At 35.3% G+C, this 26,312-nt stretch overlaps 1 protein-coding gene across 2 annotated transcripts; it reads left to right on the top strand.

Moving 5' to 3' along the window:
* Window positions 1-17,055: 17,055 nt before the first annotated feature.
* LOC104598646 (protein tesmin/TSO1-like CXC 2) lies at window positions 17,056-26,027 on the top strand. 2 transcript variants are annotated; one of them, XM_010260813.3, is made up of 11 exons: window positions 17,056-17,243; window positions 18,248-18,408; window positions 18,504-19,287; window positions 20,804-21,288; window positions 21,405-21,479; window positions 23,462-23,642; window positions 23,729-23,824; window positions 23,907-23,973; window positions 24,318-24,483; window positions 24,579-24,952; window positions 25,638-26,027. In XM_010260813.3, the coding sequence occupies exons 1-10, from the start codon at window positions 17,193-17,195 to the stop codon at window positions 24,949-24,951; spliced, it is 2,439 nt and encodes an 812-aa protein (XP_010259115.1). In that variant the 5' UTR covers window positions 17,056-17,192; the 3' UTR covers window position 24,952; window positions 25,638-26,027. The 2 variants fall into 2 exon arrangements, with proteins under 2 accessions (XP_010259115.1, XP_010259114.1); XM_010260812.3 differs by having other exon boundaries at window positions 24,579-24,974.
* The last annotated feature ends 285 nt before the right edge of the window (window positions 26,028-26,312 follow it).

The raw sequence follows: 26,312 nt of genomic DNA, 5'->3' as shown, positions 1-26,312 counted from the left end.
AAAACATGGTAAGTCTCTTAAATCAAATAAAGAGCATACCCTAAATGTCTATTATAAATAATAAAAAAATGAAATAATGCAGACTAAATAAAATAATTACTTACTCAAAATTACTGAATTAAGTAAATAATAATAACAATCATCAAGTACTTATTTAAGTAAATAATAAAAAATGAAATAACAATCATCAATTATCATTAATGTTTATTCAAAGCATGCCCCATAATAATTACCAAATACAATAATTAAACCTTAAATAAGAATCAATATTTATTAATAGTCATTAAAATTGTTAAGCCAAATCATTAATGTTTATTCTTAAATGGAAATATGAATTAACAAATCTATTATATAATAATTATACTCGGTTGGAAAAAATATTTTAAGTAAATATTTAAATAATTACAAATTTAGTTAATATTATTACTAAATAACAAAAATTTTAAATTAAATGCTAAAATAATAATAATAATAATAATAATAATAATAATAATAATAATGGTTAAATTACGGGTTTGACATATAAGGGTCAATTTATGTGGACCCGTAAACTGTATGAGTGTCTTAAAAAATGGCAGTTTATAAACAGTAATAAAAAATGGTAATAAAAATCATTAATGTTTATATATATATATATATATGTGTGTGTGTCTAAAATAAAACCTTTTGTCCTGTAAGACAAGGCAATACAAAACCTTTTGTCTTCCACTTTAGCTTTTATTTGTTTTTTACTAGTGGGTCCCACCCTGCATTTCTGTCACCATCACACCTCCATTAAGTTCTTTAAATGAATTAGACTAAAAATAATAAAAAATGTACTAAAATGACTTCAATTTTATATTTTATGAACAAAATGAATTAAAATTTGCTTCTATGAAACTTGAACCCATAACAATTTAAAGAAAATATAACATCTGAACAAACTTTACCGATAGTTATAATATAAATTTTTAGTATATATAAACATATATATTTTAATCGAATCAAATTGGATTATACTTAGGGGTGATCATGGGTCAGGCCGGGCCCGAGACAGGGCTTAACCTAGTTTGGGTTCCAGGCTTGAAACATAAAGCCCAGTCTTATTTTGAGGGTTGGACCGGGTTGGGCCAAGGGGTGAGTATTATTCGGTTAAAACCGAAAAACTGAACTAAAAATTTCGGTTTTGATTTTTCAATTCATTTTTTTGGGAATTTTGGTTCAGTTAATTCAGTTTTTGTAAATTTCGGTTTTTGGTTTCGATTTTCAGAATTAAAAAATCAGTTAATTGAAAAAATCGAATTAACTAATATTTCGATTTATTCGATTCGGTTTTTAACTGAATAAACCAAATACTCACCCCTAACTGGGCCTATGTTTTCTTTATATGAAATATTACACACATATACATATATAATATTTATAAGTGTCACATTATAATATTTATACATAAAATATATAATATAACATAAAATAATATATATACATATGTATAAAATACGTATATTTAAATATATGTGGGTTGAGTTGGGATTGATGTATTAAATCCAAGCCTAACCCTATAATTTGTAAGGCCTTAACACAAATCCTAAGCCCAAGCCCAAAATTTCTAAGCGGAATTTGTACGAATTTATACTTGGATCGGGCTGGGTGGACTGAAACGATCCCCTAATTATCATATCAAATAGGGATAGGCCATATTTGATTCAATTCTAATTATAAATGGATTCAATTCGAGTCATCCTTAATAAGATTGAATTTGGATAATTGGATGTCATTTGTAGACCTAATTTGTTGGGCCATTTCGTTGAAAGATCGGTTTTGAAATTTAATTGGACTATTGCAGCGTAGTCACATCTACCCCCAACCCATGTAGTGTCACTTGGGCCTTAGAACGTATAAAATTCAAATCGGATATTGTATCCAAATTTTAACAGCGGAAAGATGTGGTCTTTCCCTTTATTTGTACAAGTACATGATTTGGGTCCTTTTTGTTCATATATGATTAGGGTTTTTGGCAACAAGAAAGGAAAAAAAAAAAAAACAAATAAAAGCATATAGGATTCGAATCGCATATATTGTATCCAAATTTAAATCATTAATATCCGGTGCAGAATCATAATTCATAAAAGTGGTGGTAGCCAATCAAACAGGTTTTCGTCAAAATGTCAAAGCCTTTCCAGCATCATACATTTAAATGTTGCGTTTCATTAATATTTGAATTAGAAAAATTAAAAGGTGACAAAAATATTATTTACTAGGGAAACTTCCCAGTCAGTACCTTGTATCTTGTACTCTAGCTCGAGTGGTAATTTGGTCCCCAAATTTTAAAATGCGACAATCCAGTACCAGAGCTTTTAAAATGTGATAATTTAGTATTCAAACTTTCAATATGTGACAATTCAGTACCTGTTGTTAATTAGTCTGTTAATCAGTCGTTAAGTGACATTTGAAAAGTCAAAAATGCCCTTCGAATGCCATCTAATTCTTTTTATCAATCATCTAAATGTTAACAAAAAACTGAGCAGTCTCAAACCCTAGCATCTTCTATTCAAAAAAGTTGATGACTGTTTAGAAAAATCTAGAATTTTGGACTATTCATTTTATTGTCAATGTTTGGATGGTTGATAAAGAGAATTAGATGGCATTCTTAAGGCATTTTTGACTTTTCAAATGTCACTTAACAGCTGATACTGAATTGTCACATTTAAAAAGTTTGGATACTGAATTATTGCATTTTAAAATTTGGGAACCAAATTATAACTCGACGGAATACTGATTAGAAATTTTCCCTATTTACTATTAGTATTTCCATTGATGATAGGTTGGGTGCATGGATACGTGGCAAATAGTTCAATATGTTGTCATGAATAAAATTAGGTTAGGGTGAAAATATGAAAGACTACCGTGGTACGTACAACCACTTTTGTGCAAGGATCAGACACGAGATCAAGGCTTGTAGACTACACCATAAACTCCACGTAGCCATCGACATGTGCTAAAGCTTTGACATCAAAGCCAAACTGATTGAACTAGATCAAACAAGGATCACATAAGAGATTAGAACCCCGGCCTCAACCAAAGCAACGCTGGTTGCATGGATGTCAGTTTCTTGGAAGTTGGGACCTCCTTTTACTTTGTCAAATAGGAGGCAAAATATATGGAACAACCTATGAGTGGCTGGATATACCAAGGTTTGCCACCTTATTACCCATCAAATATATTAATACTAATGAAATGAATGAAGCACTTTGTTCTCGCCCATCAGGCCAAGAAGAAGTAAAAAAATGCTACTATGTTCTCTATTGGTGCTCTCAATTCACCCGGACCAGATGGTGTCCATGCTCTGTACCTGGCCAACTATATAGGTGAGGATCTCACTACTTTAATTTGCGTCTCCGGACCTACCCTTGTGCTCATCCCAAAAAACGAATACGTTTGCATTATAAATGATCTTAGACCAATTGGTCATGCATACAAATGGATTAATGTCCCATATATACAAGGTGGTGACTACGATACTAGCTAGTTCACCATCTCAACAAGATAATAGATTCTCTTATCAACTCGTATCAAAATGCTTTTGCTTCGGGAAGACAAATTCATGACAATAGAATTCTTGCCTCATAAATTGTCCATACCATGAGGAAAATGAATGGCAGACAAGCAAGTTTCATGCTTAATTAAATTAACCTTTCAAAGTAAAGATGAGGCTTCAACCCTCATTTTTGTTCTCTAGCTAGCGTGTGCCTGCATCTCCACTGCTACTACGTACTTATTCTATTTTGCTCAATTTTCTTCTTTAATGTGAACTCATGCGGCTAGTTTGGTTTGGCTATTAGAATGGATGCCTATATGTATCAAAGCCTTGATGAATGGCCGTCTTGCTGATGGGACCAAATCAATGACACCCCTCAAGATGGCATTTCTTCGTTCAGCAAATTCTCAAGCTGAGGACCTTGAAATCCAAGAGAACAAGATATCAAAATGCCTTACGCAGCATCTGTCCACCTTCTCGTTGGTCCCCTCTTCCAAAACCATGTATTAAAATTAATGTTGACGATGCATCTATCCACCTTCTCGTTTCGTTTGTACTTGCATCTGAACGTTACATTGTATATTATATTTCTACATCTTGTATTTGCACGGTATATATTTATATCAGTCCTCTTCCCAAACTGAGCAATATGTACAGTATAAATACATACAAAATACGCTAGATCTACATATTTGTATCTTTACTCCTTCCAAACTGAGCCTATGAAAAGCTCAAGAAAACCACTTGAATCTGCACTTCCAGAACCGGATATGAAGTAAACAATCCGCCCGGTCCGGTGGTTACTGGTTAGCTGATCTGTTTCAAGTTTCAACTTACTATGTGTTTGGAAGTGTGGACACTTTTTGGAACCAATTTTTAAGAAAAAACGCCCATACTTTCGAGACCTATTTTTTACAAAAAAACGTTTCTACCACATAGGCTGTGAGTAACACTATGCTGTTTGGTAAGGTGATTTTCATCACCGTTTTTCATGTATGTACTGACAGGTAAACACCACATAGGATACACATCAGTCAACCGTTGGGGGAAATGGTTCACCGATGCATAAAATGCCAACATCGGCAGGCCCCTATTTTTGAAGCATGCCCGATTTTTTAATAATCGGCTGAACCAAACAATGAGATACATGGGCATTTGTTGAAATGCTTATGTGGATCCAACGTGGCACTGTTTTTTTTTAAATGGCCACAGTTTCAAACATCAACTTAGGCTGTATTTGGTTTGAAGGAAAAAATAGGAAAATGAAGGAAAAAGTGGAAAAACCTTTACAAACCTTGTATGGCATTTGTGATTTGATTTCCCTAATAAATGGAGTTGTTCAATCCTGTTAGGGCCTGGGCCTGGGCCTGGGTTCTGTTTCAGCAGGTCCACTTGTGTCTTCAGGCTGGTTGCTACATAAATTTGACATCATCCAATTGGTCCATTTGATTGACAGAAATTTTCATCCCTTATTTTAGTATATTCACTGCGAAAGAAAAGAAAAAGAATGCACATTAGACTTTGATGGACTGTAATAGTCAGTCAACTAGCCGACATAGAATACTACAGCCTGTCAGCCTTCTTCTTTTCTCAACTGGAATCTGCACTCCCTCTGCAAAAGATTTCTTTAGTCCCTACATTTCTTTCAAGATTCAGTCACAAAAAGAATTAAACAAGTATTATTTTGATCGGTTATACTATGATCATGATGATTGATGAATCACATTCCAGCATCTCACCCGAGTTGAACCAAGTAGTAACTCGGTGTGATGGGATCGATTTGGTAGTGGAGACTGGAGACTGGGACTTTGTGGTGCATTCATAGACTCATTATTCAGAAACACTCAAGTAAAGGGCTCACCGTGCTTGTTGGCTACTTGCTGACTTTCTGAGTTCTGACTGCTGAGTGCCTGAGTCAACAACAAACCACAGCACCCTCTCAATACGGCATATCTCTTTCTCTGCATGAGCTCAGATAAAGTTTTGTCGCGAGGCACGTGCTAAAGTGCGCATGGGGGGGTGGACAGTGGACACCATAATCTCTCTTCATTCTTCAGTCTTCTCTCGCGAAAGACCTCACAAACCCCAAAGTGTGGGGACGCGAAGGGAAGGTGCGGTTACTAGGTAGCTGCTGATTCTGGGCCTGTGAAGGTGGGGGAGTCGCGTCGCGTGATGGCCTTTTATGCAATGGGACCACCGGCCCATAAAGAAAAGACATCCGTGATCCGTCCCATTAAATATCGCCAGACTAGAAAACAGACCAAGCCAAACATACTGCTCACATAATCTTGGATCCTCGGATTGTTGGGCCCATTAGTCTAATCGTACACGTGTCTTGCTAATTCATGTACATTTGTCCTCAATCGTCATTGGGCCCAAGTGTTCGATGGCTTTCTCTTCTGCATTGATTGAGTTGATAATGATTTTATTTTTTAATTTATTTAATCATGGGCCGATCAACTTGATTGAACGGTTTGATTCAGGGCGGGAAAACACGTGCATGCTTGTAGCATTTTTAATGGAGATGGAATTTGGATAGGCTCCGATCGGCCCATTCATTCATTACTTTCATGAACCAGCGGCATTCACTCCAATGTTGGCCTGTTGGGATGTCCTTCAGGCAAGGCTTCAGTTTCTGAGAGAGTTCCACTACACCTTTCACTCTTTCAGTGAGACACGGTACCACCATCCTTCCGTAGAATACACGCATTCTGTGAATCTTTTTCCCTCCTGTGGCGGGTGGTGTTCCCTAGCAAGGAATCGAAATTCACAGTTGAATTTTTCTCCTGTTTGGGGAGTCGAGGAGTTTTACTTTTTAACCATTGAATAATGTAAGCGTAGCTAATATTTAATTAGCGTTGACAACTAAATTCGAGAAGGGTTCTGAGTAGAAAGTGGAGACTGCAAATATGAAAATTAGTGCCTCCAAACACTTCTTTTTTTTTTTTTTTACTATGTTTCTTGCTCTTACTCTTGGCGGGTGGAGAATGGAAATAACAGTATGGGCGTGATGTGGTCCACCATGTATGATGTATGGACCATCCACCATTATATGTGATCATAACAGCATCAAGTAGTTGATCCACAACATCCAATTGAATGAATTGGTACGTAATGGCATTTGGGTGATGGTAGTGACTGGTAAAAAATGTACCGAGTCCCTACCGTACCCATAATACAGAACACCTTTTCTGCTTCTATCCATAACTCGGACCAGTGAGCTTATTGGTATGGGACGGAGAGAAGACCGGACTGCTTACTGGGTCATGGTTTTAACAGTTGACCGGGTCTGTTAGATTGTCAACAGGGGTACAAGTTTGGCCGGGTTGAGATTAACCCTAACCCAACCTGAGCTGTGGAACCCTCAACATTAACAGGCTAACCTAACCTAAGTTTTTGGGTTGGGCTGACATCGGACTGGATTTGGGTTGGACAATTTTTCTTCCTCTCTTTCTTCTTTCTTTTTGCCAAATTCTTCAACTCAAGGGTTGAGGTTAATTCAATTTTGGCAATAAAGGGCATGGTTGTCATGCTAAAAAATATTCTATCCTTAAAAAATTGTTGATATATATATATATATATATATATATATATATATATATATATATATATATATACACATACATGCATATCAATTATTGATATGGATAGATACATACATATTGAGGACTTGTATTGTTTGCAGGAATAGGGTCTGGAATCAGAATCAGACATTACAATTACAATTTTATTCGTTGAGCAGAATTGGAATCCCATTCCTATTTCTGGTGAAATGGCATTTCTCCATTTGATCCTTCTTTGAAAATAAAATTCCACTCCAACTGATTCCGATTTCCTTTTCCACTTTTGTCTGAATCAAAAACTATAGGAATAGAGCATTCTGGTTTCGATTCCAACTATGGTTTTTAAAACTGAACCGGACAATGAACCAGTCAGTGGCCTGATTTCCGGGTCAAATGGTCCAACTGTTCGAACTGAACAGACGGCCCGTTTTGACAAAGAATAAAAAAATAAAAAAATAAAAAATAAAAACTGGTCAAACCGTTGAACGGTTTGAACGCCTAGGTCAACGGTTTACTTGCCAAACCAACGATTTTTGGGAAAATAATGGTTTTAGAGTAAAATAGAATCGGTCACCTGACCGATTCCCAGTTTTTCCAGTCCGATCCGGTTTTGAAACTAAACGGATCCTTACATTCTTATCTACAAGACTACAACCTTAACTTTAACTGAAACTTCAATCCAATCCAACTTTTTCGGCTGAGTTCAGATTGGATTTGTGCTAACGGACCCAAGTCGCAGCCCTAATTGTCAAGGCTATGAAAACTGTAAAATAAATAGGACCACAAGAGTCACCGGTTCAACCGAGGGTTGATCCGGTTCTGACAACGCATACAAGTGGAGGGAGATACATTAGTCAGCTCAGTGAGGTGAGAAGACGGGGGGTTGTTCGGTTGTTCCTTGTTCGCAAGATCGCCTTATCCAAAGGAATGTCTTCTTTAGCTGTTTAGGAAGAAAGAAGAACCAGAGATCTGGGCAGCGGATAAGACGAACAGAAAAAGAAAAGGATATATACTAATGGACAAAACAAAAAAAAATCTCCCTCCTCATTTATGAGTTATGACCAAAATGCTCTAAAGGCGGGAAAATTGGAATGTAAGAAGGCATTTAGATCGGATATTATTTATTCTCCTCGTAGTAGAATCTTTTCTCAATCCACAACTATCCAAACAAACAAACTCTGTCTTTTTATCTTTTTTTTTTTTCAAAATTATCATAACAACCAAAACTAAATGATGAGAGTTTTGGACCGAATTGAAGGTTAGATCCAATTGGGTCTTATATTAGATTTCTTTTTGGGTGAATGTCTTGTATTAGGCTGTTAATTACAAATTTATCCCCACTTCTAGGGTTACATTTATTTTTCATGGAAAACAAATCATTAAAAAAATTTAAAACACTTGGGGTTATTTTGGTTCCTACATCCCATATTAGATGTTAGAGCTACTTAAAATGTGAGTCAATTAGTAAATTTAATTTTTATATATGTATACATGTATAAGTTAAAAAAATAAAATAAAATTTCTAGATTTTTTGAACTTTCTTCATTTTAAGCACAATAAATCAAAGTTTGGAATACAGTATAAATCTAACAAACTAGATTTGGATCAAATTTGGACGTAGTTAAATTCTCCAAGAATATGACCTAAATACAACACTGATAGACTCCAAGAGTCTACCATCTAATGATCCAATTCAATTATCTTAGGTAGTCTTTGGCAAGTCTTTCCGTGCAGTCTTCTGGGCTTCAACAAATTTGAAGGACTGAAAATTGTGTTTTTTTTGTTTGGTAATCAAAAACTGAAAAGATGTATGTATGAAAAAACTTGAAAAGACCGAAAACACCAAATTTTGGGAAGCTTCAAATGAAGCTTTCTAGTTTTTTTTTATAGGATAGATAGCCTCTAAATGCATTTTTAAAAGTTTGATAGACTGAACTGCTTATCAAATGGTCTTTATCTTTAAAGATAAGACCTCAAAAGCTCAATATGTCTTTTGGCCATTTGTACTAATAAAATATCTTTTTAAAAAGACTTGTCAAATGACACCTTAGATTCAAACAATCCATTCATATAATCAGATTGGATTTGGATTTTTAAAATCCTCATTGGATTCATAATTGAATTGGATATGGATTTCACTCCATCTGGTCCGATTAAAATTGAAATCCAATAATACTTTAATATATATTGATTTTAATATATTAAATATATATAATTTTATATATTACAGTATATATAAATTTAATATATATATATGCATGTATATATATTATTTTTTTAAGCAGAATCCGGAATCTTAAATCCAACAGAATTTCAGATTTTGGATTTCCACTAAATGAATCGGATTCAGATTTGGTTGAATAAATCCAATCCAGCACTTCCTACTTGAGCAGTTGAGCTCTTTATTGCAAGGAACAACCTTGCATTCCTATTGTCTTACTAATTCCTTCAATAAACGTGGTCCAAAGGATAGGTGTTCAACTACCTCCATCAATTCAACCTTTTATGGTCTTGCCAATCATATATCCGCCTGAACATGCTCTTACACAGCATGTCTTCATTATATCAATTTATACGATCAACAACCAGTACGACAAAAAGGAATGCTAGTCTTGTATGTGATTTATTTTTTTTCTTTTTTTTTTTCCTTTGCTAACTTGTTATAGAGCAATCATGCATGCAACTCCTCCTCTCCTTTCAAAAATCATTTATATTCATTTAGTGGAGGCACTTAGACTTCATTTTAACAATAATGAGTCAAGAAAACATTCCCATTGAATCTCCCTTCCTTAAGGCTGTGTTCCGTTAGACAGAAAAAGGGGTCTGTTTGGTTTATACAGAATTAAAATTGAAATTAAATTCCATTGAAATTAGAATTAGAATGGTCTATTCCCCTCACCTGTTTGGTTTAATCGTTTAGACAGGAATTGAAATTGGTTGGAATGAATTCCCATTCCCAAGGGAGGGGATGGGGGAATGCCATTCCACTAAGAATGTCCAACCAAATGGTCAATTCCTATATTAAATCCATATTCCCATGAACCAAACAGACCCTATGAGAGAAACATGAAATGGAGGGAAAGTATTCATGCTTTATGATATATATAATCTACTTGGGCTGTTTAAGACAAGATTTTTAATCATCTATTAGAGCTCCCTTTTTTTGTTGTTAGACTTAGGTCCTGTTCGTTTTTCGTTAAGTTACTTATCCGGGTAAATGCAATTACCTAGGTAAGCTTTTATTGGGAAACACTTGCCCAAGTAAGTGCATTTACCCATGTTCTTTTATTTCCCATGTAAATAAGGCAATGACCATTTTAGTCATATAAGCCCATTATTGAAAGGGGCATTTTTGTCTCATTCAAATGTTGGGAACTTTCTCCCAAGTGAGAAAGTTATTTACCCACCTAAGAGATGGATACCACTCACCCGGGTAAATGATACCCAAGTAAATAAACTTTTCCTTGTCCCCGCATAAATCTGAAAATAAGAATATGGGATTCTTAGTCAATGGGAACCAACTTCACCCCCTGTCAAAATCCAAAAAAAAAAAAAGAACGCCCCCTTAAGGAAATGTATGTTAGAAGGGTCTCATGTTTGATCAGATCCCACACCTTCTTTTTTCTGGGGAAATACCAAGTGACCATTTCAACTATTGGAACGTCGGCTTCAAAGAAAAAGGTTATTATCTAAAGTTTCCCTTCATTTATATTTCCATTTCTCTTAAAATTATCATGTTATTTTCAAAATTAAAACCTCCATAGAACCCCTAAGAGAATTTTTGTTAACAAAAACTTACCTTCCATCAAGTCACCGTTAGTGACCATTAAAGATGTTATCTTCACTAACTATTTCTAATGATCAAACTATCCCCCTAATTCTCTGTCAAATATTTGTTTAAAAAAAGATAAAAAAACAAAAATATTTATTTTTTCTTTTATCCTCTTCCAACCCAGTGGTCTTAAGTCCATTTGGATGAAGAGATAGACCCCCAAATCTCAAATGGAGGGGATAGTAAAATAAATTTATCATTATGCAATTTTTCATTCATGGCAAACTCAAAGGGAGGGGTAGTATAGTAAATTTATAAAAACGCACACATCTCATAATGTTAGATCTTTTGAGAGGGGGTCTCCAGTGGTTTTAAGGCCCTGTTCATGAGTTTACCCTGAGCAAGTGTTTCCCAAGTAAATATTGTCTGAATTCCAACATTCTTGTGTGATACAAGTCATCCAGGTAAAGGGAGAGGGAGGGAGAAAGCGTTATTTTAGTGCGAGTAAGTTGTTTACCCACTCTCCAAGAGGGTATCAGATCAATTACCTAGTAATCATTGCTTACTGTGGGACACAATATAATGGCAAATGAGTGCAAGGATTGTGGTCAATTACCTGATTGACCAAAAAAAAAAGTCAAGAAAAGTTTATGAAAAGGGAAAGTAAAAGGGGAATTTTAGATAATAGCCCTAAAAAAAAATTCGCTATAATGTGGGCTGAGGGAACATTGGTCAAGTGCATGGTAAACCAATAGCCTAGTGGGTACAAGTGCTTCCAATTTATATGTGTTTCATTTTACCCTTAAAAAAACACAAAAAAATATTTGGTAGAGATGGGGTTGATTGGGCCTTTTTTTTTGGATTATTATTATTATAATATAGTTATAATAATAACTGTATGACATCTTCAAATTTTAATGTGCCACATCATCTTAGTGATTCAAGATCAGGAAGGCTATTCAAGAATCATCATTGCAACAATGTTTTTTTTTTTTTTTGAAAAAACAGATTGCCAAACACGGTTAATATGCATTTCTGTTTTTTCCCCTGAAGTGTCAAGCTTATGAAACAGAATACTTGTTAAATGCTCTGCTGCCAAATGCCTACCTAGTGAGCCAAGTGGAGCACTCAATGAAGGGGATAGCCTTGGCTGAATGGAATAGCTGTTCAGCAGGCCAGGGGATAAGCTCTACACCGGTCATAAATACATGTAGCCCACAAGCATTGGCGTGTAGTATTATTATTGGTTTCACAGCCTGCTTTACAGCAAAGGCGTTCAGCTAACTCGGATTCTCAATGGAGAGGTCCACATTAAACAAGCCTAAACAACTACAGGATTAGCATTCTCATGTAGTTTGGACTTGGGGCTGTCTTTGCATGGTTTTAACTTTTACGTGGATTGGGCAAAATAAGCAGATGCGCTGATCCACATTTTGGTTGTCATTATGGCTTACGTCATCAAGCTGCCATGCAAATACCTTGGCAGCACTGCCAACAAAGCCCTGCTGCAATATTTAATTGCCCTTCGCTGCAATTTGTTTTATCCAAAAACTTACCCCCTTTCAATTTTGGGAGAATGACGGTTCAGCGTAGGGTTAGAATTTTTAAGCCCAAAGTGCAGTTGGGATAGGTGTTAGTTCGGAATTGATGTCAATTCATGGATGAACATTATTGTATAGAGTGTAATTTTTGACATTTTAAATGTTTATAAGTCTAGTAGAATTTAGAAATCTGCACCGGGCCTGTCCATACTTTTTAGTTCATTTTTTTTTAGTTTCTCAACATCTTTTCTGTTGGGATAGAGTATGATGCATGAGGTCCATTGCCACAAAATCAAATAACTGTTCAACCTAAAAACTTAAGTTTGGTGAAATATCTGAATAGATTTTTTTTTCTTAGGGGGTATTCTATTTTTTTTTTTGAATTTTGATTCCCATTAACCAAGAAACTCGTGTTCTTTTCAAATTTATGTGAAGACTAAAGGAACTTTATTTTTCTTGATAATAATTCTCCCACAGGAAAATTTGTCAAAACTTGAATGGGACAAAAATGATCATTTCAATAATAGATTTTCATCGCTAAAATGGTCATTACCTTATTTACCTGGGAAATAAAGGAACATGGATAAAGAAACACTTACCTGGATAAATAACTTACCAAAAACGATCGGAGCCTTAAAAAGTGTCAAATGACCATCTCAACTACGGATTTGAATCTAATCTTAGAGCTGCATTATATGAACTAAAAAAAATGACTCTTCTGAAAAGCCTTTGAAGAATTTCATTTAACAACAATGAGATTTACATCATTCCTTTCATTACAAACTGTGTTCACACAACATTTTGGGACAGTAGAAAGCCACATTTTAAATTATATATGAGAAGCTGCTTTTTGGGCAGAATATCAGCCAATGAACCAGGTACTTGTCAAAAAATGCTTCGAATTCAGTAATTATTGGTGTATGATAAAGTTTTTGAGGATGAAATAATCACTGCAATGCTCTTTGGCAATTAGTTTAAGCAAGTCATTAAATGGTTTATGTATATATAGCCTAAGAGCTTGTTCGATTGTTGGTAATTTTGTTCCTAACAAATCCCTTCTCTGAACACATTAGATTCCAGCCCAAACAACATGGTTTGATTATGTAAGCATGACATGGCAGTTACATCGGTGGATTTCACACACCAATAAAGCTCTGATGATGTTTCTTTTGCTCAACAACAGTCGGTGAATGGTACAGGTACCTGTGAATGACCCCACTGTCAATGCTTATACAGTCCAAAAAATAAAAACATTATACAAATGTATTATGGTTTTTCTCAAAAAAAAATGATATATTTTCTCAATCATATCACAATTTTTAAAATCATGAAAGAATAGCAATTAGGCACAGCAAATAAATAAAGTTACTAAACTGCCCATCAGTGTGTGTGTTTCGGTGCTATGCACCATTAATAACTTCCCTCTTACCCCTTTTTTCAAAGTGCAGGTTGCGGGATTTGATTCTGCATTAACGCTGGAATAAACCATCTAACACACCAACAAGCCAGTCCTCGGTTGGTTATCTGAGATTCTATATAATGATATCAACAAATGTCAAAATGATGAAAATCTATATCTACCTATAAAAGAGCGAATGCCCTTTTTTTCTGCAATTTTCATCAGACGTTTTCTATTCCCCTTGTCTAAACATACAATGGGCATGAAGAGGGCATATATGTCCTATACTCTTATTTTAGAAACTGTCCACTTATAATTGTTCAGAAACTTGCCACTTATAATTGTTCAGAAAATGTTCATGAATTATAAATAGTTTTGTCATAGAGATACTACCATGTGAAAATGCACATATACGTTTACTAGTAATTATTCTAAAGTAGGAATTGTTTCTTAAGGCAATGATGAACCAATCAATTCTTAAGGTGCTTTTAAGATGAAACCTATTGAAAGAACCAATCAATTCTTAATGTGAAGTGTGAGAGATAGTATTTTAGAAAAAGAGAAAACCTATGATGCCAGAAAGATATGATATCTGAATGGCTTTGACCAATGACAACCCTCGTGAATTTGGATGAAAAACACTTGATTGGTTCCTATTTGTATTATGTTAGTTGATTGGTTGTTAGTTTTCTCATATCATATCTTTTGGCTTCATAGTCCAACCCATTTAATAGAATATTCATAAAATCAACTAAGAAGGTATTTGGTAGTCAATCTTCAAAGGCATTTCCACCTCCATGTGAACATTTCCCTCACTTATTTGTTTGAACATTTTCAAAACATTTCAAGCAACATTGTATGCCATGGTTTCAGTGAGAAAAACTTTTGGAGAGAAACAATGTTTTCACCTTTTGCCTGTGTGGTGCCTAATTGGCACCAAATAACAATATAAAATATGCAAAGGAAGTTGTTTTACAAATTCCACGTGACCAAAGTGTGTCTCTTATTTTGAGAAAATGGTAATGATACCAAACATCTCCTCAAGTTATCCTCACGTTAAGTTATTTGGAAAAACAAGAATAAAACTATTTTTACTAATAACAGTACAACACTTCTTTTGTGAAGTTAATTCAAGCCTTTCTCTTGATGGGAGAGTCAGAATCTCTAAAGATTGGAAACTTATTGTGTGGAAAATTCTAAAAATTGGGGTTATCAAAATTAACATTGACGCATCATGTAATTTGGAGGGTAGGTGGTCTATAGCTTGCATTGCAAGAGATCATTCAGGAGCGGTTCTTGTTTATTGATCTCAAAGTGTACTATATTGGGTAAACCAATATTAATGTTGCTAAAGCATGGGCCGCATGGGAAGCACTAAACATTGCCATCAACATTAGGGAATACTCAATTTTGGTCAAAGGAGACTCGAAGCTCATCATCGATTGCCTCGGGAAGACCGTTGCCCTGTTGTGGAGATTGAAGAATATTACTAAGGAATGCGTTTGTGTGAGCTCTCTCTTCCCTGCCGGTGTCTATTTTCGTCATTCTTTTCGAGAGGCAAACCAAGTTATTGGCTGGCTTGATTGTAACACCCTTACTAGTGAGAGTGTTAATGTTGGGTGGCTTCTGAGGGATTTGAGGTTTATTCGCTTCAGTGATCTGTGGGGATGTGCTATCCTCTGACTTGTGTAGCACATTTTGGCTTACTAAAAAAAAAGGGAAAATTCTTGATCAGTACCTTGAACTTTAGGGATTGTGTCAAGTCAATCCCCAAATTTTAAAGCATGTATGTAGTACCCCAAACTTTTAGAATGTGTCTAATAGGCCCTTGCCGTTAACAATTCATTAGTTAATTTTGAAAATATTAAAACTATCCATCAGGTGTAATCTAATTTTCTTTATCTACCACTTCCACATAAACCAATTTAAACAAAACTCCTTTCCATTTAAATCTTGATTCTAGTAAACTATGTTGTTGTTTCACCTTGATTCCAAACAATCCTATTTTCTAGCTTGTGGAATGATAGATTACTGCTTACCGACAATGAAACTGTGAGCGAGCTACAATATAATCAACAATCAATAGAACATTTTCCTTGTAAATGCTAAGATTGACATTATTTCCTCTTGCATCCTAACTGAGATAGGAAGGTTGCAACAACTATCCAAGATGGATTTTAGAAATTATAATATATAGGAATTTTTTATTAGCTACATAAAATTAAAAAAAAAATTAAAGAATATATAGGAAACCATAGCAATGGTAGTTTTAACCGTTGTCGAAACTTGGTCAGTTCCTGATACCATCGTTGGCTCGTTCAAATCTATTCTTGGCACCGTTTGTCAGTTCTCGACACTGTCGTAGCAATGGCACAACTCTTCAGTCTCAAGGTAGGAGACAATGAATAATATATTCTTTTAATGGCACATGTCATCACATGATATAGATAATTGATGGACTGTTAACGATAGAACCTATTAGATACATTCTGAAAGTTTGGGGTACTGCATAGACATGTTTTAAAGTTCGGGGATTGACTAAACACGGCCACACAATCCCTAAGGCTTCATTTGGATGCAGTGTAAATTAAGAATCGATGTAAAATTTACATTGATTTGGTTTTGTATGCATTTGGAAAGAGGATATAATTATTATTGACATAAAAGTACACTTCGATTCAGTTTTATGTGCATTTGAATGGAGTATAATTTTATGTCAACAATCGATATAAAACCTCATCAGTTCTAAAATTTTACATCGACAATCGATATAAAAACTACATTGATTTTATCAATCATAAAACTTCACACTTCCGCCCATCACTATTTTAAAAAAAAGCAACATCACTTTTTGAGTGTAAAACGTCATCAATATATTTTACACTGATTCCAAACGCAGCCTAAATTTCAGGGGTTGCACCCACGAATCAAAAGAAACGCGGCGCCCGAATCACCGGCCAAGTAGAAATTTAGAATTTGTAGAAAATCGTAACGGTAGATGCATAAAATAACTGATTAATTGCACATAATCGCCGTTCTTAATTATTATTAAATTATAATTATACAGCTAATTCAAGAAAGAAAGCGTCACAGAGAAAGAAGAGAAGAGGGAAAGATGACGGTCTTCAGGTAACAGTCGCACTCAACGTGGCAAAGCTTACGGTGAAAGTGCCATGAGAGACTCAGAGATAGCAACAGTTTTATTTTTTTCATTGAAAAAATAACTATTTTTATTTTTGGTGGTAGGGTCGGCCGGTCGGGTTATCGCCACGAGAAAATCTTCTCTTCCCGCCTTATGCTCCTCCTTGAATCTCCACAGTTTGGTCGAGAGAGAGAGAGGAGAGAGAGAGAGAGAGAGCTATGTGGAAGAGCGCTGTGAGCTCTTCGAGCTTCCCTCTCCATGGATACGCCCGATAGGAACCAGATCAGCACCCCAATTTCCAAATTCGAGGTGATTCCACGGGCTCTGGTGCTCTCAATTTCGTATCTGGTGTTGTTTTCATCTTTTCTGCACTGGTTCTTAGTGGTTTTTGAATTTCTTTTTGGTTCGGTTTGAGATCTTTACTAGCTGTTGAGCTTTTCGTTGTTACTTGGACTATGAGGAGTTGATTTAATTGTCAAAGTTTTCAGCTTGGTTATTTTAGACTGGTTTTGGGTGTTAGAGGATTAGATCTTTTGTCATTTACTACGTTCTTTTCGTTGTTTTTGATGTTGTTGTGTGATGCATTTTGAAGACTTAACTGGCTTTTTTTTCAGGTTCTTTCATGTGTTTGGGTTGATTGGCTTCAAATTGTGGTGATTTTAGGTGTGATTAGGTTTTGCTTTCCTAGTATGAGGTGATTATAGCGATGCACTGGAGTATTCTTAGTGGTACTTGATTTTTCCCATCTCCCTTTTCATGTATCGGAGCTCGAGTTCATTTTTATTTTTATGTTTTATAAATAATAATGGAAGTTGAGTCTATTTCAGTGTCAATTTGGTGTAACTAGCTCTGCTCCGGTGCTTCGGGTTCGGTATTCTCACCATTTGATCTTCATCTACTGCTTGCAAACTTTTTGAATTTGATGTTGCATTTTCCGGTGTTTTGTTTTGTTTTGTGTTTCTTTTTCTTTGGTTACTTCTTTCGACATGTCCTTGCTTTGTATTTTTTTTTTTTCTGATCTTTAGTTGGTCCAAGAGTGTCACGGGGAGATTTTTCCCTTCGAGGTTTCTGCTTATTTACGTCTGATTTTTTTTTAAACTCTTTCTATTTATTTTCTTCTTCTTCTTCTTCTTCTTCTTCTTAATCATTTATTTATGTAATTTTAGTTTGAGAATCGCTTCTGGACTTTTAAAGCTTGTGCCCTATTTTTCTCTTTGCGCTTCATCATGCTTTTTTCTTCTTTTTATTCTTTATGATGGTGATTCTTCAAACTTGGAAGGCTGTATTGAAAGAAAATTTCTGTTTACATGCAGGATTCTCCCGTCTTTAACTATATCAACAGCCTTTCTCCCATCAAACCAGTTAAATCTGTACACATTACTCAAGCATTCCACTCCCTTAATTTTGCATCTATTCCATCTATTTTTACTTCGCCACATGTCAGTTCAAACAAGGAATCAAGATTTTCAAGAAGGTAACAGATGTTTCCTAGCACATATATGCAAACAATTATCAATAACTATCTTCCATTTGATATCTTCTTTCATAATTTGTTCCTTTTGCCTTCAGGTATCACTTCGCAGATCCATCAAAGTCTGGGCTTTCGGACAACAAAAATGAAGGCAATACAAGTGCAGGTGTATCGGAGGTTGTTCAACCATCTGAGTGCTCTGCTGATCAGCAGGGATGCTTTGCTCCAGAGCACTCTATTAGGGAGGTCAATGTTGAGCCACCTACTGAGAACTTGAATTTAGCTATTGAGCTTCCGAGGACCTTGAGGTATGATTGTGGTAGCCCTGATGGTGACCTGATGCCTGGCAATGATACTAAAACCAACCCTGTGCCAGAAATGGCTGTTACACCGGTGTCACTGGTTCAATTTGTCCAAGAGGTCTCGGAAGAAAGATGCCAGTCATTTGAAACTGAAGCAGAGTTACAGGAGATGCATCAGGCTGAGCAAAATAAAGAAGAAGGGGCAGGATGTGATTGGGAAAACTTAATTTCTGATACTGCTGATCTGTTAATTTTTTATTCTTCCACTGATATGGAGGTTTCCAAGGGGCATGATCAGAACTTAGTGGATCCTGAGACTACTTCCTTCACTTCTCTTATGTCAAAGCTTCCTCAAGAAAATACCAATGATTTACATAAAACACAACCTGTTGGTCCTTTTGGTTCCCGTGAACAACACAAAATGGAGGATCCTACAGCTCAACCAAGAGAATTAGAGCAGAAGGAAACAGATCAAACAAAAAACATCCTTTCAGCTACTTTTTTAAATAAGCAAGTAGTTAGCGACCCGATTGAGAAAATGGATGACAAAGCAGGAAGCAGCATCTCATTCAGTTGCAAGGTAAATGTTGCAACTAGGTTGATTGAGCTCTGTGAATATGAGTTGCATGAATTTAGGTATCCAGGACCATGAGCACTTTGATTTTGCACCATAATGCTTTCTCCATTCTTATTTTTATTTGTACTGGGGTTCGATGATATTTCTTTCAGTTCATGCAATAATTCTTGTCTGTTATTGGTGTTTGTGAATTATCTTAAATTGAATTGACATGTCACATGTCTAATTTTTAGGACAATCCTTCTTTTATGATGCTGTAAGAAAACAATTAAGTCCTCACAATTTTACAATACTACAATAGATATGGCACTAAACAGAATGTAATGGTGAAACAGTGAAACAGGATTCATGTAACCAACCTCATATCGTTGGGATAAGGCTTAGATGGTGATGATAATCCTTCTTTTATGTTGCTGTGTTCAGTTTCTTATATCATCCATTTTTTCCGGTGTGTTTTCTTTTTTGTCCACAATGTAATTTACCAGCGGAAATGGGGTCTCCAAGAAGACAGTGGCAGAGGCAATTGGAATTGTCAGAGTTATTTTGTATATGTATGGACTAAAGATCAAGCAGAAATACCTATATTCCTACAGTGATCTCACAAAGACTGTATGGGTGCATAACTATGATAAACTACAAAAGGCTCAATCAAAATAAGAATATTTAGATTCATTTGAATGAACTCAGTTCATCCTGTTCTTCCAACTATAGAGAATAAGATGTATGGTAAAATTCCTTCATGCATTTTGTTCTTGTAGGCACGTCTATTGAGTCCAATGCTTGTATCTGTATACAAGTAGGAGGACATATGAAGGCAGATTTGCACTCTGCCATAGTTGTCAAGGCGTCTAGGTGACAGTGGGGTACCTAGTTGCCCAAGTGATAGGAATTTCATAAAGTAAAAAAAAATAAAAATTTCCCTTGTTCCCTAGTTTTATATATCATTCAGCATGCATATGATTGAAAAATAGTAGGCACCTGGTTGCCTAGGCAATGCCTTGACAACTATGCACTCTGTATTGATGTGTTTTGTTTGTTCAGAGAAATAGTAATTTGGAACTCAATTTATGGTTAAAGTGTTCTTAACTAAGGAATGCCTTCTGCTTTGGCATTAGGGCAAAATGGTATGTTCATTTTGCTTGTCTGAATAGTAGATGCCAAGAAACATGTGACACCTGGAAATTATTGCTTGTAAATCAATAATGGGAATATTAATAATACAAAAAGAGATTTACAACTATTGGTCAAACAAAAAGAGGGAAGGAGGGAGGGAGCATTCAAATAATTCATGGAAAGGAGTTTGATCTTTTCTCTACTTCCACCTTAGAGGACCTGTTTTGCTATTCTTTTATTTTACTTTTTTCAACCAAGTGATATTTAATTATGCTAAGCTTTAGGTTGTAGTTCTGGGACTTCTTGGTTTAGCATTTACTCTGATCATTAGATTATTTGTAACAAGTGTTTATCCATAGTATTTTCAATTGTACATTAAGGCATAAGTGGTTTTCTTTGTGTGCAGCCTCACCCTGCCAACCAGCGTGGCATGCGGAGGCGTTGTCTAGTTTTTGAGATTTCTGGAGCTCACAAAAAGAAATTGGCCAATGATTCTAATAGCAGTTCTTCAGTCTCACCTCAATCGGATGGAAAAAATGCATCTGATGAAAAGCAACTGGTTCCTGTTAAGCCTGGAAGTAGATCTTCACCATGTATCCTTCCTGGTATTGGTTTGCACTTGAATGCTTTGGCAACTACCTCAAAAGACTGTAGAATTGTCAAGCATGAATCTCTGCCGTCTGGACGACAACTCATAAGCATGCCAAGTTCAATTGCTTCTTTTCATTCTTTGACATCTGGTTCAAATTCTCTAAAATCTATGACTCTGAATTCTTTGGAGAAAGACACAGGTCTAGCTGATAATGAAGCACAGGCTATGCAAGATGCTTCTCAGGTGTCTGCTTTTGGAGTTAATGAAGAGTTTAATCAGACTAGCCCCAAAAAAAAGAGGCATGCATCTTTGCTTGATGGAACTCTTATTGATGTTTGTGATATTTTCTCACATTCCCCTTTTTTCCTCCCTCTTCCACATTGTGGATTTTAATTCAAGGCCACATATCATGCAGACGTAGATTAGAACATGTGGGAGAAAATGATGCTTGCAAGCGTTGCAACTGTAAGAAATCGAAATGCTTGAAGCTGTAAGTTTCTTACATATACTTTGGCTTCTGTTGAAACTCAAGTGTTTCAAATATTCTTTTCCTACTAATTTTTCACCATGAACCTTTTTACAATTTTCTTGAATCTTGATCTGATGTTTCCAAGTAATTAAGATGTCCCATAGCATTATTGTTAGGTGTACTGCTATTTGTTAGGGTTTTAAGTCTATTGTCATGGTGTCTGTTTAAATTTGGTCAAGTTTTTTGGATAACTGTCACAGAACCTTCACTCAGGTGGGCTCAGAAACATCCTCCTGTATCCCTGGCTTCTTTGAGTGAGAAATGATTTTTATTGGAAATGCAATTAAGTCTTAATGATATCACCCTTTTAAAGAATACTAAATTTGAGTGATTGAGTCATCTACGAGAGTTGGTACATTTGCACAAGGTTGCATGTTATCCATTTTTGGTGGGATATGATCAGTGTTTTAAAAGCGCAAGGCGCAAAAAAGGCGCAGGGGTCAATTTGCGCCTGAGGTGCAAGGCGCAAGGCGAGGTGTGTGCCTTTTTGAAGCAAGGTGCAAAAATACAAAAAAAAAATTTAAAAATAAAAAATGTCAGAAAATTCAAAAAAATGCCAAAAAAATAAAAAATATTAAACATAATATTAATAAATTATAAAATAAATGTTTTAAAAAACTTATTATCTAAAATTAAAATACATAAACATAAGATGTAAAGCATATTCAAATGAGAATATAAAAATAAAATCAAACATATAAAACATTTTCAAGCATGTAAAACCTCTAATCTCTTTTTTCACTCAATTGCATTACTTCAAGTAGCTAATATAATGTAAAACTTATTACATTCCTGATTCTATGAGCCACCTTTGTGCCACGCCCCTCGAGGGGTGCCTACTAAACACATGATTTCCATCTATGGCTATTATTTCTTGATAAATCTTATTTAATGTTTGACGTAATCCTGTTTTTTCTTCCTTTTGTGGTTTAATTAAAAAGGAATCCATTTAAAAGCCTCTTCTGGAGATCTTGAGCTTTTTTCTAAAAGTCCAGATAAAATAGTGCAGAGAGCTGTGGCCTGTGGTCAAGTTATTGTCTTGGGTGTCAGTGATGGAGGAATTTAAACATCAGAATTTGCGTCTGTTGTTTTGTTCTCAGTCTTGGATGAGATTGTAGTCTGAGGTGGTCCCAGGCAGCCTTTAATGGCCTGGGCTCTATTGGAATGTTTCTTTGGATGAATATATTACCTTACCTTTTACAAAAAAAAAAAAATTCCCTCTTTGCTTCCCAAAACATAATATTGCCAATTCTATTGGAACTGGAAATATAAAGTAGATCCTAAGAGACATGTGCTCAACTGTGGGTGGCCTAGATCCTATGTGGGAAGGGTTCTTTTATATAGTGAAAACTCTATTAGAAACTATTCTTTTTCCTTTCTGGTGTGTGTATGATGAATTGGGACTGTATATTTTTGTAGCTTTTATGAAGAAAATAATGATTACATTCTTTCTTTCTCTAGGAGGTTTTTTATCTGCATGTAATTTGAATTATTTTTTTCTGGGATTTGGCATGCTTAGTAGACTACCTTTTTAGTTTAATGCTCCTCTTTTCATAGTAAATTTATCTTTTTATTACGATGATACAAAAACAAGATCCCATGTGTTCTTTTTTCCATAGTAAAAGTTATATTCATGTTTCAAAGAAAAACTCCTTGGATCCTATGATATTATATTGCAAATCGCACAATTTTCAGATCCAGTTTGAATTGGATCATACATGAGCAATATTATAAATCATCTTCTGTTTTGTTTGTTTATATGTATGTAAGCAATTCTACTCGGTAAGTTCATAATTATCTGGTTTGATGTTTCAAGTTGATTGACCTTTGATTGTCACTTTTCATTATGGCATGAAATTTCATGTTAGAAAGTACTTAGAATTTAGGTTTCATTCTTCACTAGAATGCCCTCATGGTTTTAACATTCAAATTTTCTCATGTAGTTATTGTGAGTGCTTTGCTGCTGGTGTCTACTGCATAGAGCCTTGTTCATGTCAAGAATGCTTTAACAAACCTATTCATGAGGATACTGTTCTGGCAACTCGCAAACAGATTGAATCTCGAAATCCCCTAGCATTTGCTCCTAAAGTGATTAGGAGCTCCGAGTCTATTCCAGAAACTGGGGTTGGAAAATTAATCTGAACTCTTTTATTTACCCAAGAGTTTGGAATTGATGTTAAAAGTGTTGTGCTTTTTCTCTTCTCCTGCAGGAAGATTTAAACAAAACTCCAGCTTCTGCCCGACATAAAAGAGGATGCAACTGCAAGAAGTCAAGTTGTTTAAAGAAATATTGCGAATGCTATCAGGTTTTGCTTCTTGTGGCTCATGGCTCATCTTATATGCTTCTCAGTCTTTTATAACTTCTGATTTGGTGGTTTGCCTTTAAAGGGTGGCGTTGGATGCTCAATTAACTGCAGATGTGATGGATGTAAAAATGCCTTTGGAAGGAAGGATGGTGAGTGTTTATTTGATGATTTCAAGTCAATTAAGATCTTAACACACTTGGAAATTATTATTATTATTATTATTGTTGTTGTTGTTGTTGTTGTTATTATTATTATGTTTTTTCGTTTTGGTTATTTTAATAAAGTAGGCGATTAGTTGAACATTAGTTTTTTTACTCCAAAATCTTGATTTATATTCTTTTCTATCAAATATAGGCTTCTTCCATATTTGTGAAGTTAATTTATTAGGTTGATAATTGTTATGTTAACTGTTCTATTCTGTTTCTTTCCCATTTACTTCTTACAGTGAATTCAGTTATTGTTTATTTAAATATTTATTGTTTCTTTTATGCAGGATTTGCTTCAATGGGAATGGAAGAAGCTGAACCAGAGGAGGAAGAAAAAGAAACTTGTGAAAAGAATGGAGTGGATATAGGCGTCCATAATAATGAGATTCTGAAGAACGAGGAGCAATATTCAGATTCTGTGTTGCCTATAACTCCATCCTTCCAGATGTGCAGGTTTGACATTCTAAAAGTTGTTGGTTGGCTGATGTTATTACCATTTATTCTCAGTGTAATCTTATTGAATATTTGAATTCTATATTATACGGCAGACCATCTGAGCAACTGCCATTTGCCTCTAGTGGAAAGCCACCAAGATCTTCTGTATGTTCTATTGGGTCATCTCCTCAGCTGCATACTAGCCAAAGACTTGGCAAGCCGGATTTGCTACACCCCCAACCCAAATTTGAAAGGCATTTCCAGGTGATTCCTGAAGATGACACTCCTGAGATTCTCAAAGGCGATTGCTCACCCATCAGTGGTGTGAAGATGTCTTCTCCCAACTGCAAGAGGGTCTCACCTCCTCACCTTGGGTTGTCCCCTAATCGAAGGAGTGGACGGAAGTTGATACTGCAATCTATTCCTTCATTCCCATCTCTCACTCCTCACCATGAAAGCAACAACTTTCCATTGAAGTTCAGCTGAGGTGCTTCCTTTTATGGTGTTGGGTACGTTTTGTAGTTGTACCAGTAGTCTAGTTTTTTAGGGTACCTGTATAATAAATATTATATTTTTTCCAAAGTTTTGTAATATTATCCAACCATTTCTGTAATAGTGTAATTTATCCTTTTACTATATTTAAAATCTAGTTTCCTTTAATATATTGAATTATTTAATTATGTGCTGTCGGATGCCAAGTTTGTTAGTCATTGCCCAGAGCTTTTTATACTTTTTTTTTTTTTGTGGATGCATAGTGTTAGAGTGAATAAGTTTTTATTCTCTCACATCCCTTCACGTGAAATTCCACTGGGCTTGAAGCTTGGATAATCACAAGCCCATCCATACCTTATGCTGAATTTTAATTAATTATTAATGGGGCAATGTGATTTGAACACTAAACCAGTTGGTTAAACTGGTTCTGATATCATCCCAAGGAACTGTTCAACCTAAAAGCATAGAGGTTCTGAATTAGTTTTTTTTTTTTTTTTTTGCCTCTTTAACACATAGTATGATGTAGTGTCATTGGATAATTCTAGTTATCTCATACGTAGTATCAGCCTCATGATTCCTCATATTTGAACTGTTTCAGTATTTCTCAAAGGTATTGATGGTTTACTGAAATAGTGAAATGGGTCAAGACTTTTGGAATCTTATTTCTTTGATATTTACAGAGATGATGATGAATAACTTGAAGGGTTGAAGGCGGGAATTCCCTCATGAGTCTTTCAGAAGAAAGTGAGTTTTTCGTTTACTTGGGGAATAATGGACAGGAGCCTTTATTTATGGTTAAGTCTCGGCTGGCAAGCCCACAAATAGCTCGGGCCAACATTGAGTAATGAGCCTTGCCTGACAGAACCAGGTTAACATATGGGATCAACACCTCAAGAAAAAATATTCAGCCAGATGTATGTTTTCTGAGGCTTTTTTTTTGGGAAAATTCCTGATAGGTATATGTATTTTAGGCCGTGTGCCAATTTAGTATCTGAACTTTAAAATGTAACAATCTACTTCATTTTATGACAATCTAGTACCTACTGTTAGTTATTTAAGGCTTTTAAAAATATCACGTGCCCTCTTGTGTTATTTAAGGCTTTTAAAAATATCAAAATTACCCTTACACACTGCTAATTTTCTTTCTCAATAAAATGAAACAGAATTCAAACACACTGAAATCTACAGAAACCTTCATTAACAGGAAACATAAATTTTAAAAAAATTAAGACCAAATGTCAAATCAACTGGATCCAGATTACTGAATCAACTAACAAATAATATCTGTAGCCTGTGACGAATCACGGAAAAAATTTAAGGAAAGAAGTTGTAAAGCTAAGAAGGTGAAGAGACTA

The sequence above is a fragment of the Nelumbo nucifera genome, chromosome 6 (assembly GCF_055504915.1).
Source record: "Nelumbo nucifera cultivar China Antique chromosome 6, China Antique-T2T, whole genome shotgun sequence".
NCBI classification, from domain to species: domain Eukaryota; kingdom Viridiplantae; phylum Streptophyta; class Magnoliopsida; order Proteales; family Nelumbonaceae; genus Nelumbo; species Nelumbo nucifera.
This window is presented reverse-complemented; position numbering and strand designations above follow the sequence as displayed.

What these genes read in the sequence shown, in the direction of transcription:
- LOC104598646 (XM_010260813.3), top strand. Translation starts at nt 17,193, where the DNA reads ATGGATACGCCCGATAGGAACCAGATCAGCACCCCAATTTCCAAATTC. An exon ending in CCCCAATTTCCAAATTCGAG is followed by an intron (nt 17,244 to 18,247) that starts GTGATTCCACGG and finishes GTTTACATGCAG; the next exon opens with GATTCTCCCGTCTTTAACTA. An exon ending in ACTAGCCCCAAAAAAAAGAG is followed by an intron (nt 21,289 to 21,404) that starts GCATGCATCTTT and finishes CATATCATGCAG; the next exon opens with ACGTAGATTAGAACATGTGG.